The 12,500-nt window shown below is 49.2% G+C and overlaps 2 protein-coding genes across 2 annotated transcripts in view; both read left to right on the forward strand.

Annotated features, from left to right (window-relative positions):
* Positions 1–5,080: 5,080 nt before the first annotated feature.
* abrab (actin binding Rho activating protein b) lies at positions 5,081–7,413 on the forward strand. Its single transcript, XM_030347703.1, has 4 exons — positions 5,081–5,190; positions 5,304–5,546; positions 5,980–6,151; positions 6,797–7,413. Exons 1-4 carry the CDS (start codon positions 5,081–5,083, stop codon positions 7,103–7,105), a joined length of 834 nt encoding a protein of 277 aa, XP_030203563.1. The 3' UTR covers positions 7,106–7,413.
* Positions 7,414–9,735: 2,322 nt separating this feature from the next.
* Positions 9,736–12,500, forward strand: part of samd12 (sterile alpha motif domain containing 12) — a 34,085-nt gene continuing 31,320 nt past the window's right edge. The window contains exon 1 of the mRNA XM_030347704.1: positions 9,736–10,096. Within this exon, the coding sequence (XP_030203564.1) occupies positions 10,084–10,096 (13 nt within the window). The 5' untranslated portion in view covers positions 9,736–10,083. The remainder of the gene's footprint in view (positions 10,097–12,500) is intronic.

Raw genomic sequence — 12,500 nt, forward strand, 5'->3', positions numbered from 1 at the left:
AGGTGGATAGATTGACCTACCAGCTTTGATTAATGGACACTGTGATGTCACAAACTCAGAAATAAATAGGGCCCCTTTAAGGGTTGTAAACAAGTCTCATCATCATTCACAGTTGATCTATGGATGCAGCAGTATGGATAGGGATATGTTAGAGGTTGGGAGAACGACAGAAGGCCTTTTTGGGCGCTTGGTTTCAGAGCTCTGGTCATTCCATTTCCATCCTCTTTGGTCATACTTGTTACGATCAGTGAGCAGTGTGTTGCTGATTTTCCGTTTCCACAGAGTCTTATGAGTTTCACGGCCACACATAACGAGGTGTGACCGTAGACCCTGAGGAGCTCACGCCAAAGACGGCAACCCTTTGAAAAGCTTTCTGGGGATCAAACCAACAGAGAGCTGCAGCCATACTTAGGCCGGTATTAGGCCAACAATCATTCCTACAATTCTTTGATTGTTTTCAATTGATCGACTTCACTCTGTTGTTCTGGGGTATTCATGCCGCAAACGTGATCTATTGATCCTCGAGAGCACTACCATTGACATCAACAAGCTCATCTGTAAAGTATCTCTCTCCCTGTCTCTGTCTCTCTCTCTCCCTTTCTCTCTCTCTCTCCCTTTCTCTCTGACCATTTCTTATTTTCTCTTTTGTTTTCTTTCTTCCTCTGTTTCTCTCTCTCTGCCTCCCCTCCTCCCCCCCCCCTCTCTCTCTCCCTAGTTAATTTCCAATCCTTACTAACCGACGTAGCACCTCATCCCTAGTGATTCATGAGGGAGGTATAAGCGTCTGCTGCTAAAGCTAATTCAGCATTAGCCTACTATAAACGGGAATGTAGCATCTACAGCATCTTTATTCATGAGGGAGCTAGCTATTAGTGTCCAATGCTAAAGCACTTTCCGTAGCTCATATAGCATCCCCTCGATCTTTATTCATGAGGGAGGTCTCAGCCATCTTTAGAGACGAGGGCCAAATGGAAGCATGAACGCATTACTGCACGATTTAGGAAATTGCAAATACCGTTTACATAATCTGGGCCAAGACACGGTCATGCATGGAAATGGAGAAAAAGATATGAGAAGAAAACAAAAAAAAATTTAGTTCTTGGAGTTTATCAGTTGCATATGATTCCTCACACACGTTGTGTTTTGACACTTGTTGAGGCTGCTGTTGTTGTTGCGGGTTTCTGGAGCGATGGCAGTAAATCCATCACGTGTTACTGACAAATACAAGTAGCAGACATCCTCCGGATCCGGCGTGCAGATGTTGCAGAGGTCATAGGTGACAGATGGGGAGCGCACAGGGGATTAGGAGTGCTTTGTTTCTGAGTCCGATCGGAATCCAAAATGTTTTGACGGTGTTGTTTACGATGATCGGCAGCTGGATCAGATCGGCCGGCAAGCATCGAGGATCCTGATTGACTAGCTCGTCGTTCAATGGAATCCGTATATATTCCCATTCCCATTTCTCTATTGATATTGTTAATCAATTACATTTTGGGCATTTAGCAGACGATTTTATCCAAAGCGACTTAAGTACAATTGTCAGAAGAAAGAGAAGCAACTATGTAAAGCTGTGCGTACAGTAAGGATGTTCATAGAACCAAATGCCAAGCACTAACCATCACTAGGTTAATCAATTCCCTGTATACAACAGAGATAGCTAGGATAAGATACTACACTATAATAAGTACTATTTTTAAGACAAATATACTGATTTAAGTCGCTTTGGAGAAAAGCATCTGCTAAATGCCCTGAATGTAAATTTGATGTTAGTCTGGTGTCATACATGTCTGGAAATAGTCCCATCCTGTTGCTTTTGGACTGCGTGGACTTTTACTCTCCCAGAATCCGCACTCAATAATAATAATTGTTACAATAATTTGTAACAATTCCAACACATAAACTTAACATGAACTTCCACAGGAGTTTCAACCTTAATGCCTCGACATAATTAATAAAATGTCAGATCTAAACGCAGACGTTTCTAATGCATCATGAGAATCGCACCCTGAGGAACGGTCCCTTGTAACTGCAAAGTCCCCCCGACAACAGAGCATTTAAACGAAAGATACGCAGATCGTAACGCATCAATCACTCACACCACCATGATTACAATAATTACTCAGATGATTGCAACAACAAGCCCAAAGTTAAAGTGCATCGCGCAAAATCTGTTTACTACAATGTGTGCCAAAGTCCTAGCAGATAAAAAAATAAAAAAGTGAAACTAAAATAGGCTATGTGCAATTATTGTGGACAGCCAAAGAAAACAATAGACCCAGTGTGGCCAGCTGGGGAGAGCCAAGGCAGGGGGAAACTACCAGCTGAACGGATAAGGAGAAGGAACAGAGGCCACAGGTGCTTTCAGTCCGGTCAGGAAACCTTATTCTCTTTTTGTGTTAAGGACCACCTGGTCCGAGTGGGTCAATGTGAACCGAAAAATAGTGTTATGTGTGAAACATGTGTGTATTTTTCACCTGCAACATCCCAGGGACCACTAGAGCCTGTGAAGAAACCCAGAGAGGTATTCATGAGATGTAGGCCTGGATCAAGCTTTGCTGGCAGTGTACAATTCTAATAAATCACATTGGGTTTGCTGATGATGACCATTAAAATGAATAAACCTAAAATATTACGTCAAACCATACCTTTGGTGGGTGCAGTTTACAGAATCGTTTTTAATTTCAGAAAATTGCCTTGCCTGGTTTTCAAAATAAGTTGATTTTTGTATCGTGTGATGGAATGCGCAGCCAACTTCCAAGAACGGCTTTATACTTTACTGTGCTGCCCTCTAGTGGTGGACAAACTCCACTGCAACAAACGTCAACGCATAAGTTAAATTGAGGTTCGACTAATGAAACAAAACTAAATTGAAAGGTGTTGCCTTTATGTTAATCCGATATATACCATTTTTGTACCTAATAGATAAATTAATAAATTAGCATTGATGAGATATTTCAACCGTAAACAATGAGCTGGACTTTCTATGATTTATGTGACATTATGTGACATTCAACTGTAACACCTTACTTACTTACTTACTTACTTACTTACTTACTTACTTACTTACTTACTTAAAATAGAGAAAAGTCACTATTGCTTATGGAGAAAGCACACATTAGTTCACCAATACAAACAAATAAAGCTGAAGTAGGTGTATCCTAATCAGTTAGGCCTACTAAAGGTTAACTCAAGCGTGTGATTTATATCTTTTGGTCTGTCGGACTAAACCTGTATTTAGAAATCAGCTCTGTGATGAAAGCCAAGCTCTGCCCGCTATGATGAGCAGGACAGCTGTCACTGTGTGTGTGTGTGTGTGTGTGTGTGTGTGTGTGTGTGTGTGTGTGTGTGTGTGTGTGTGTGTGTGTGTGTGTGTGTGTGTGTGTGTGTGTGTGTGTGTGTGTGTGTCTGTGTGTGTGTGTCCCTCTCTCTGTCTCTCTCTCTCTCTCTCTCTCTCTCTCTCTCTCTCCCTCTCTCTCTCTCTCTCTCTCTCTCTCTCTCTCTCTCTCTCTCTCTCTCTCTCTCTCTCTCTCTCTCTCTCTCTCTCTCTCTCTCTCTCTCGCTCTCTCTCTCTTTTCAGACAGCAATTGGAACACTATTTCTTACCATCTGTCTCACTGCCGCCTGTGTGCCTGTCCGTTTGTCTGTCAGTCAAATCAATTTGGAACATTCTGGATCCTACGGTCCTTTCTCTTTCCAAAACTCTATTCAAAACAATGGAAGTTGGAGTCCCACGTCACTTCCTGTCTCCTCTCGGAGGGACAGGATGTGGACTGACCCTGACTTTTCCACCAAGGGCGGCCCCTAGAGGTTAACATTAATACAACCACCAGGTCACCTGCGTAGGAGGACCCCCCCCCCCCCCACAACCACCCACGTACTGCTCTAGATATAGCTCTGTGATGAAACGCGACCCCCCCACTGGGTTCCTGCAGGGGCCACGGGGCCACGAGGGCAGGGTAAGGCGACCGGGGCGATACCCCTAACAGTGCTAAATACTTCCATCCCTCAGGGCTCGTGTTGGGGCACCCTTATTTTAGCACCGACACACCGTTCCGACACGATACACTCCCGCACCAACCAACACACACCGCACACGAGTCTTTAGTGAGCGGCACGCCGGGAGGATTAACGAATCGGAGCCCGCTTTATGAGTTGACCACGCTGAGGGTGAGCGGACAGACACCCCAGGAGGGCTCCGTCATTCCCGCGGGAACGTGTCCGGAGTGTTTGGAGTATCCGGAGAGTTTGGAATTTTTTGGGGTGTCACATCAGACGAGGGTCATGGCGTCCGACCAGGCTACCAGCCAACCGACTATTACTTCCACCAATCAGAACCATCCCACAACGCCGCCCATCCCGGCTCCCGCCAATCAGAACCGACCCACGACAACTCCTCGCGGTGAGACTGATCCTACATCAACGCCGGCGCCGGAGGGTGGAACCAGCGCAGGGACTGAGGCGGACCCATCGGAGGCGAGGGAGGGGTCAGGCGTCAAGACCGGGACTTTGCTCGAGACGGGGACAAAAAGCGTCGCCACGGGGACCGGCCAGGGTGTCGGACTCCTAGTTTGGGAGGGGTTGCGGGCCCATGGAACGTGTCACATGGAAGGCTCTGACGTGTTGTCAGAGCTGACTGAGGGCTGGACAGAGGTGGAGGTGGAGGGAGAGAGGAGGAGACCTGGCTCAATAGGGGGTGGAGGCGATGCTGGTGGTGGATCAGAGGACCAGAGAGAACATGGAGGAGATGGAGGTGGAGGAGGAGGCGGAGGAGGTGGTGGCGGTAGGAGAGGTTCTGGGGCAGGTGGAGGATTTGAAGGTGGAGAACCGACAGGAGAAGACAGAAGGGGTGGGGAGGTTGGAGGCTCCACTGAGAAGGTGGAGGTGGCGCGAGGGATACAATCTGGATCAGCCAGGGTCGGAGGAGGAGGTGCTGATGGAGCTGATGGAGAACGAGTAGACTACACCAGAGAAGATCCCTCGGGCGGAGGAGAGGGAGGAGATGGACGGCCGGCGAAGGAGCTGAAGGAGCGAGAGAGCAGACCTGAATCAGCTGTGGGTGGAGGAGGAGGAGGGCGTGCTGATGGAGAAGGTAGAGGAGGAGTTGGAGGTGGTGGTGGTGGTGGACTTGCAGACCAAACAGCAGCAGATCCTTATGGTGGAGTCGATGGGGGCTCCACTGAGAAGGTCGAGGTGGGACAAGATATACGATTTGAATCAGCCGAGGGTGGAGGAGGAGGAGGAGTTGAAGGAGGGGTTGGAGGAGGAGGAGTTGATGGAGGAGGTGGAGGAGGAGGAGTTGTTGATGGAGAGGGTGGAGGAGGAGGAGGAGGTGGAGGTGGTGGTGGACCTGCAGGCCAAACAACAGCAGATCCCTGGGGTGGGGTAGACGGAGACTCCACTGAGAAGGTCGCGGAGCAGGGAGGGGGATCCAAGACGGGGCACCGAGACCCCCGCCCGGGCCCCAGGGAGGAGGAGGTGGTGCTGGGGGCCCCCCGGCAGACAGGCACCGCGTCCTGGGTGAAGAAGAAACTGCCCTTGGCCCCAACGTAAGGGCCGCAGCTTTGATTTGGTCACTCATATTTAACACCGAGTTTGGATTACCTGTATGTTTAGCGGTGAAGCGACGCCAAACTTAGAGAGACACACATTTATGTGATGCGCTGTGTTGAGGTGTCCCTGAGCAAGAAACCTTACCCCTGCTCTTTCTGAAGAGCTGGTTTTGCCTTGCATGGCTGACATCGCCGTCGGTGTGTGAATGGGGGAATGTTCGGCAATACTGTAAAGCGCTTTGAGCGCATGGTTAGAAATGCGCTGTATAAATGCACTCCATTTACATTAAATGTCTTTCAAACGTGAGCCCATGCGTCGCACTCTGATGGCCTTGGTGCTGGAGGAGGGCCTTCACCTCAGAGCCACTGCTCACCAGGTTCTTCGTACGTGTCGTGTGCTACCCCTCTAACCCTTCCCCCTCTCCCCCAGGTCTGGGGGGCGTGAGGTGGCGCGCCTCACCGCCCTCTCCAGGAGACACAGCGCGGTGGGAGACCTGAAGAGCCGCTGGCAGGGCTGGGAGTCGGCCCACAGCCACACCCAGAAGCTCAACCCCTTCAGCGCGGGCTTCGACCCCCAGTACTCCATGTCGTTGAGGCTCCAGGTGGGCTGGGTTTCGGGGGGGCCCGCTGGGCTGGGTGGGGGGGGGCTGCCGGACAACTGGGTAGGGGTTTACCGGGAGCGTGTTGGGCCTCACCTCCTTCCCGGAGGTCTCCTACCTCGGAGAACGCCTTGGGAAGGATTCTCTGATGTGAGGAGTGCGGCGACAGCAGAGAGAGGGATTTCGGTGTGTGGGATATGGGTTTATTTTAAAGGTTTCGGATGAAACAGAAATACTTTGTCCAGCATACTATTTATTTTTCTTCTCTGTGTTGTCGCTTTTTCTTCTTCTTCGTCGCTGTCGTCTCCTCTTCCTCCTCCACTCGATTTGGATAACAACGTCTGATTAATGCCCTAAATGTAAATGGGAATGTACTGAAACCGAACTAAAGGGGCGTGTTTAAAATAATATTATAAAATATTTCCGTTTAACGCTACAAAAAAGGGGCGTGTTTAAATGCGGTATCTTTCGTGTATCGTTACGAAAAGGGGCGTGTTTAAATTATAATACCGTCCCATGTAAAGCTACGAAAAGGGGCGTGTTTTAAATGCGATATCCTCCCGTGTTGCACGCTACGAACAAGCGTGTTGAAGAGTCCCACGGGCCTCAACCAATCCACCCTAACCCCGCCTTGTCTGTGTCCTCCAGCCGGGCGAGGAGGGCTACGGCCGGCCGAAGGAGGGCACCAAGACGGCGGAGAGAGCCCAGCGAGCCGAGCGCCACATCCACGGCGAGATCGACGACCTGTGCCACGTGATCCGCCGCATGTCGCGGGAGGACGAGGCGGACGGCCGGAGCTGCGTGACATTCGGCGCACTGTTCGAGCGCTACGTGCGCGTCTCCGACAAGGTGGTGGGGATCCTGCTGCGGGCGCGCAAGCACGGGAAGGTGGCGTTCGACGGCGAGATGCTGTGGAAGGGACAAGACGACGCGGTCGTCATCACCCTGCTAGTGTGATGGGGGAAGAGGGAGGGAGGGAGGGAGGGAGGGAGAGGGAGAGAGTTGGTCAGTAGACAGAGGCTACTCTCTCTCCACCTCTGGTCCTGATCTTCTCTGCTTGTTGTACCTGAATTAGGAGGATGGGAATTCACTGTGTCCGTGTGTGTGTGTGTGTGTGTGTGTGTGTGTGTGTGTGTGTGTGTGTGTGTGTGTGTGTGTGTGTGTGTGTGTGTGTGTGTGTGTGTGTGTGTGTGTGTGTGTTCGGAAGACTCCATTCTGTAATTGAGAACAAGTTGTGTAATTCTTTAATGTTTTTCATTGCAATTATGTTGATTTGTCAAATAAAACGATCACAAACATGAGTAGGCGTTGAAATCAAAAGCCTGAATGAAGCACAATGAGGAAGACTCCCTCAAACACGAACCACAAGGGAATACAGTACTCCGTCTATGTTTAAAACTGTCTCTGTGTTTGATCTAGTGGGCTCTGTGTAGCAGGGCCTTTATGTGTTTTCATGAGGAGATGCCTTCTATTCACCAGCCACCAGAGGGCGCCTTAGGTCGCAGTTCCCCTGTCGCTAGGGTGACCGCACTGCAGCCGCGGTCAGACAGCGCCCTCTCCTGTAACCGGAGAGGAACTTGACGATGCGGGAGGTTTTTCTTGCTGGAAATATGTGCGAGAGGAATGCATTGTTCTACAGAGAGATGGGGAAGTTAAGTTATAATATTTACACACCTTCTCTGGCTCGTATGAGGCTGCAGCTGATCTGTGGAATGTCTAGTGTGTGCGCGCGTGCGTGATTGCAGTTCAGTGACCGTGTTCGTGTGTTCTGTTATTCCTGCTCCGTGCGGAATGTTCCTGAACTTCAGGAGACGTGGAAAGTTCTAGTGAATCAACTCATCTCATCTCAATTTAGCGGGACCCGAGTTTACCACCACTTGTGATGCCGCAAAGGGGGTCGATTCTGAAAGGGATCATCGTGGACTTATCAATCCGCCGAGCCCTTTCAGAATCCCCCCCTTTGTGTCATCACTAGTGAGCACAGCCGCCCAGGTGTGTAGTGATGACGAGACTCCACGCTGCCAGCTGTTACAGTCCGCCCGGTGACAGATCGGGGAGTTATTTCTATTCATGATGAATCGGTCCCTTTGTGTCATCACAAGTGGACAGATGGCATCAGAGGACTAACGAGCCTCACAGCCGGTGGTGGGATACGTGAGGGTCTTTAAGAATAGATCAGGATAATGTGTGTGTGTAATAGTGTGTGTGTGTGGGGGAGATTCGCTGGTCCAGGTGTTGTGCGTGCTGGCACCCTGGGGTGCTCAGAGAACAGATGTAGGCCCTCACCTGTAGCTGCCGCTCTCTCACAGCTCATTGTACTTTATGTTTATTTATAGTTAGTCATATTTATGTACTGTGATGGATCGTAGAATCTCCTCGCCGTACTGGCTCTCCCGCTGCCTGAGATTTCGCCTCGCTAATATCGGTACCGTGATGTCACAAAACCCTGCGTCATCATTACCGTGGTGTCTCCAGAGCCCTGCGACGTTAGTTTGGTGACAAACAACACTGATGTCATCGGGATTTCACGAAACATCTGTTGTCGTGATGTCACAAAGCGCCCCAAAGCTGTTGTGACGTCACACGACCTCACGACCCTGTTGTGATTTCACAAAACACAACCATCCTGTTGCGACGTCACAAAACCATCCGGGGCCGGACTGATGGCGCCTTTAAAGTAGCTCGGAAGTTCGGAAGCTCTTACTTGTCATTACGAAAATCTTCCCTTTTTCCAAGAGTGTTCAGGAAATGTTCGTAGGCTGTGACATAAAACCGGAAAAATTGATTGTTTGTGAGACTATCCATTGCTGTAGCTTTGTGATTCCCGTTTAGAGAACCAATAACGCAGCTCATAGATCCTCACCGATTTACTGTCGCGACCGACTGCTTAACGTTTGTCATTTGGCCTGTAATTGACTTTTGAGTGTGTCCTCTTTGTGCTTCTTTGCTGAATCAGATGAATCAGTTATTAGAACTGCTTGCTATGGTTGAACATGAGCGAGATTTTATCAGGTGATGTTTATAATTGTTTGATATAATGTATCTCAATGCAAATGTTAGAATGGGTGTTAAGTTCGCCTCTTAGTGTTTGAAAAGTGCTGAAAGTTCACTTTAGTCTATAAATAAAATGGGCAGCCATTGTTGTGACGTGATCTCGGAGGACTCGGGTAGCTTTACTTCCACACGAAACTCAGAGCAAAAACTCAGACTCAACAGAGTGTTCATAGCTCACTTTCCTCCGAGGTTAGGATCCGAACCTCCCGGAAACTCTGACCGTTTTGAAAGCGGCAACAAAACATCACAACCCGTACGTCACAAAACCCTCCGGGACCGGACTGAGCGACAGGCTGGGCTGAACCCACCTCCAGTGCTATGAGGTCACCTGTCCAAACAGACCAGCATGCCTACCACACCTCTCCCTGTCACGCTACACTACACCCACACGCGCGCGCACACACACAATAACAATTGAGTGCACCACAATCCAAACATATTTGATCCACACACACACACACACACACACACACACACACACACACACACACACACACACACACACACACACACACACACACGCGCGCGCGCGCAAACATGCACACATACCTACTTGAATGCACCACAACCCATACTCCACACACACAAACTACAAAGCGAGGACATTCAGAGCGGTCGACAAAAGAGAAAGAAGAAAGAAACAAACCTTCTCCCTGCAATCACAAACAACGAAACCGAAGTATGCCGTGAACAGACGACTCTTCCGAGAGCCTACAAACCCCAGGGTTCCTCGCGCGGCGGCAGCAGCCGCGGTGTTTGGCTCCAGTCTGCCAGCAACCGCGTGACGGTAAGACACGTTGAGCACGAGACAGTCCGTACCTCCTGCTCTGCCTCCTGCCTCCTCCACACCTCAGGATGCCCCGACCCGCGGAGTAGCAGCCATGGCGGTCCACGGTAAGACCGGCTAATCATTTCCTACCGGGTGGGATGCAACCTGTGTGCGGTGTGTGTGCGTGTGTGTGCGTGAGAGAGATCCGTGACATCGGTTACCCTTTTTAAACAGCAAGTAATGATTGTGTTCCGTGATTCCATGGCAGGTGGGCTGTAGCTTTGTGATTCCCGGGTATAGAGAACCATTAACGCAGCTCATAGATCCTCACCGATTTACTGTCGCGACCGACTGCTTAACGTTTGTCATTTAGCCTGTAATTGACTTTTGCGTGTGTGCGTGTGTGTGTGCGTGTGCGTGTGTGTGTGTCCACCTGTTCTTGGATGGCTGCGTCCACACACGCAAACGTGCGCACAGTAAGATCACACTGATCTTATTTTGTGTGGAATACACACACACACACACACACACACACGCACACATCTGCATTGTCTTCTAGACACCAGTCGTGTTTTGGCGCTTCTCAGGTGCGTTTTGAGAACAAATTGATCCGCTGGAGGGGTGTCCCTGTATTCGCGTGTGATGGTCTCTAGTGTGTTGGTCCCTACGCGTGTTGGTCCCTACGCGTGTTGATCGCTGCGCGTGTTGGCGGCTGAGCGACGCGTCGACAGTCGAGCGAGGCGCTCGCTCCCGCTGGACCAGAGCGCCTCCTCTCTAGGGTCTTCTCCCGCTCTGTGTTCTGTTCGTTCTTTCTGTTCTGTCGGTCCGTCCAGCAGTGAGATTATCGGCTCGATGCTCGGTCAGTCCCCTCCTCTCAGCGGAGGGATCTCTGGGACTCGGGACCCCATGCGAGGTAGGGTGTGTGTGTGTGTGTGTGTGTGTGTGTGTGTGTGTGTGTGTGTGTGTGTGTGTGTGTGTGTGTGTGTGTGTGTGTGTGTGTGTGTGTGTGTTAACTGAGGGATTGTGAGCCCAGTCCTTTCGAGATGCGACAAACCTTTTCCCAGCAGGATGAATCCAGGTGTCGCTCTTTGTGTGAACTATGGATCTAGAGACCCATATAGACTCTATAGGCATGGCAGTGCAGCAGTACTGCTATAGGATACTGACGACAGTAGTCAGGTTAATATTCATTGTCTACAGTGCTGTGATAGACAGGTATCCTGACCTAATGTTACAATTACAGGAACAGGAAATAACTTTACCCTACTGATGACAAGCTCTGAAAAGCTTAAGTTATTTTACACCTGACAATCCGGGGACTTTAACTAACCATTCATTCACATTAGTTAATGCAGCGATATGCATTACCTATACGACAGTTAATTAACAGTTGACAAATGGTTTAGTAATAATTTATTAATGTTGTTTATGTATGGTGTTCATGTTAACTAAAGTATTGATTTATGCATTATGAATTATAGCCTTATTCATAACCCTAACCCTAGCCCCTCTGGTAAGGCTTATTAATATGCCTATTACTGTAATGGTTAATAAATGTATATACATTGCAGCGTGTGTGTGTGTGTGTGTGTGTGTGTGTGTGTGTGTGTGTGTGTGTGTGTGTGTGTGTGTGTGTGTGTGTGTGTGTGTGTGTGTGTGTGTGTGTGTGTCAGTCTGATGCTGGCTCACTGTCTGCCCTGCGTACGTGTTTGGTTTTAGAGGAGTGACATTCTTCAGTGGTTTTCTCTCTCTGTCGCTCCGTTTATCCAGTTCAATGGACAACAGTGTGTTGGAAACCAGTCCCTCCTGTTCTGCTTTAGGCTCACACTTACCGGCATGTTGGGATATCTTTAGTGGCACTAAACCATTAAATATCGTCACAGTGCCGACCAGCTAAATGAGCTAAAGATATGTCGGGAACATCACTGCTTCTACGCACAGATTTTCTGTTTTGTTTGACAGATATTAGTCCAATATAATGCCCCCGGCGGCTGGTATCCGGGAGGTTGCTGGTTCGATCCCCGGCTCCTGCTAGAGTGTCGCGGTGTCCCTGTGCGAGGCACCTCACCCTGACTGCTCCCGACGAGCTGGCTGTCGCTTTGCATGGTCGACAACGCCGTCGGTGTGTGAATGTGTGCACGAATGGGTGAATGTTGAAGGCAATATTGTAAGGCGCTTTGGGCACTGGTTAGAAAAGTGCTGTTTAAATACAGTCCATTTAATATTTACTGGTTTTGAGAAGGCAATATTCATAATATTGCTATTAGCACTAAAGGCATTAGCAAGGATGTTTTGGGTCTCTCACACAACATTATGATTTTTGTCTGTTGCCGTTTCCTCCTGATGGCACAGCAGCAAACAAATCAAATTAATCGGATCTAATTAGGTTCAGTCTGATCTGATTACGCTCTTGTTTGATTAATGGAACTGAGCCGTTGGGACACGAGATCCCTGGTGATTCCTACCGTGATGCTTTGGATGAACTGTCAAAAGCTAATGTAACTCTGTTGTGATTGACTGACATAGCTA

This window comes from Gadus morhua, chromosome 22 (assembly GCF_902167405.1).
Source record: "Gadus morhua chromosome 22, gadMor3.0, whole genome shotgun sequence".
NCBI classification, from domain to species: domain Eukaryota; kingdom Metazoa; phylum Chordata; class Actinopteri; order Gadiformes; family Gadidae; genus Gadus; species Gadus morhua.

Coding starts and splice junctions, on each gene's coding strand:
- abrab (XM_030347703.1), top strand. CDS start 5,081: ATGGAGAAGGTAGAGGAGGAGTTGGAGGTGGTGGTGGTGGTGGACTTG. Junction 5,191..5,303: donor GCTCCACTGAGAAGGTCGAG/GTGGGACAAGAT, acceptor AGGAGTTGTTGA/TGGAGAGGGTGGAGGAGGAG. Junction 5,547..5,979: donor AAACTGCCCTTGGCCCCAAC/GTAAGGGCCGCA, acceptor CCTCTCCCCCAG/GTCTGGGGGGCGTGAGGTGG.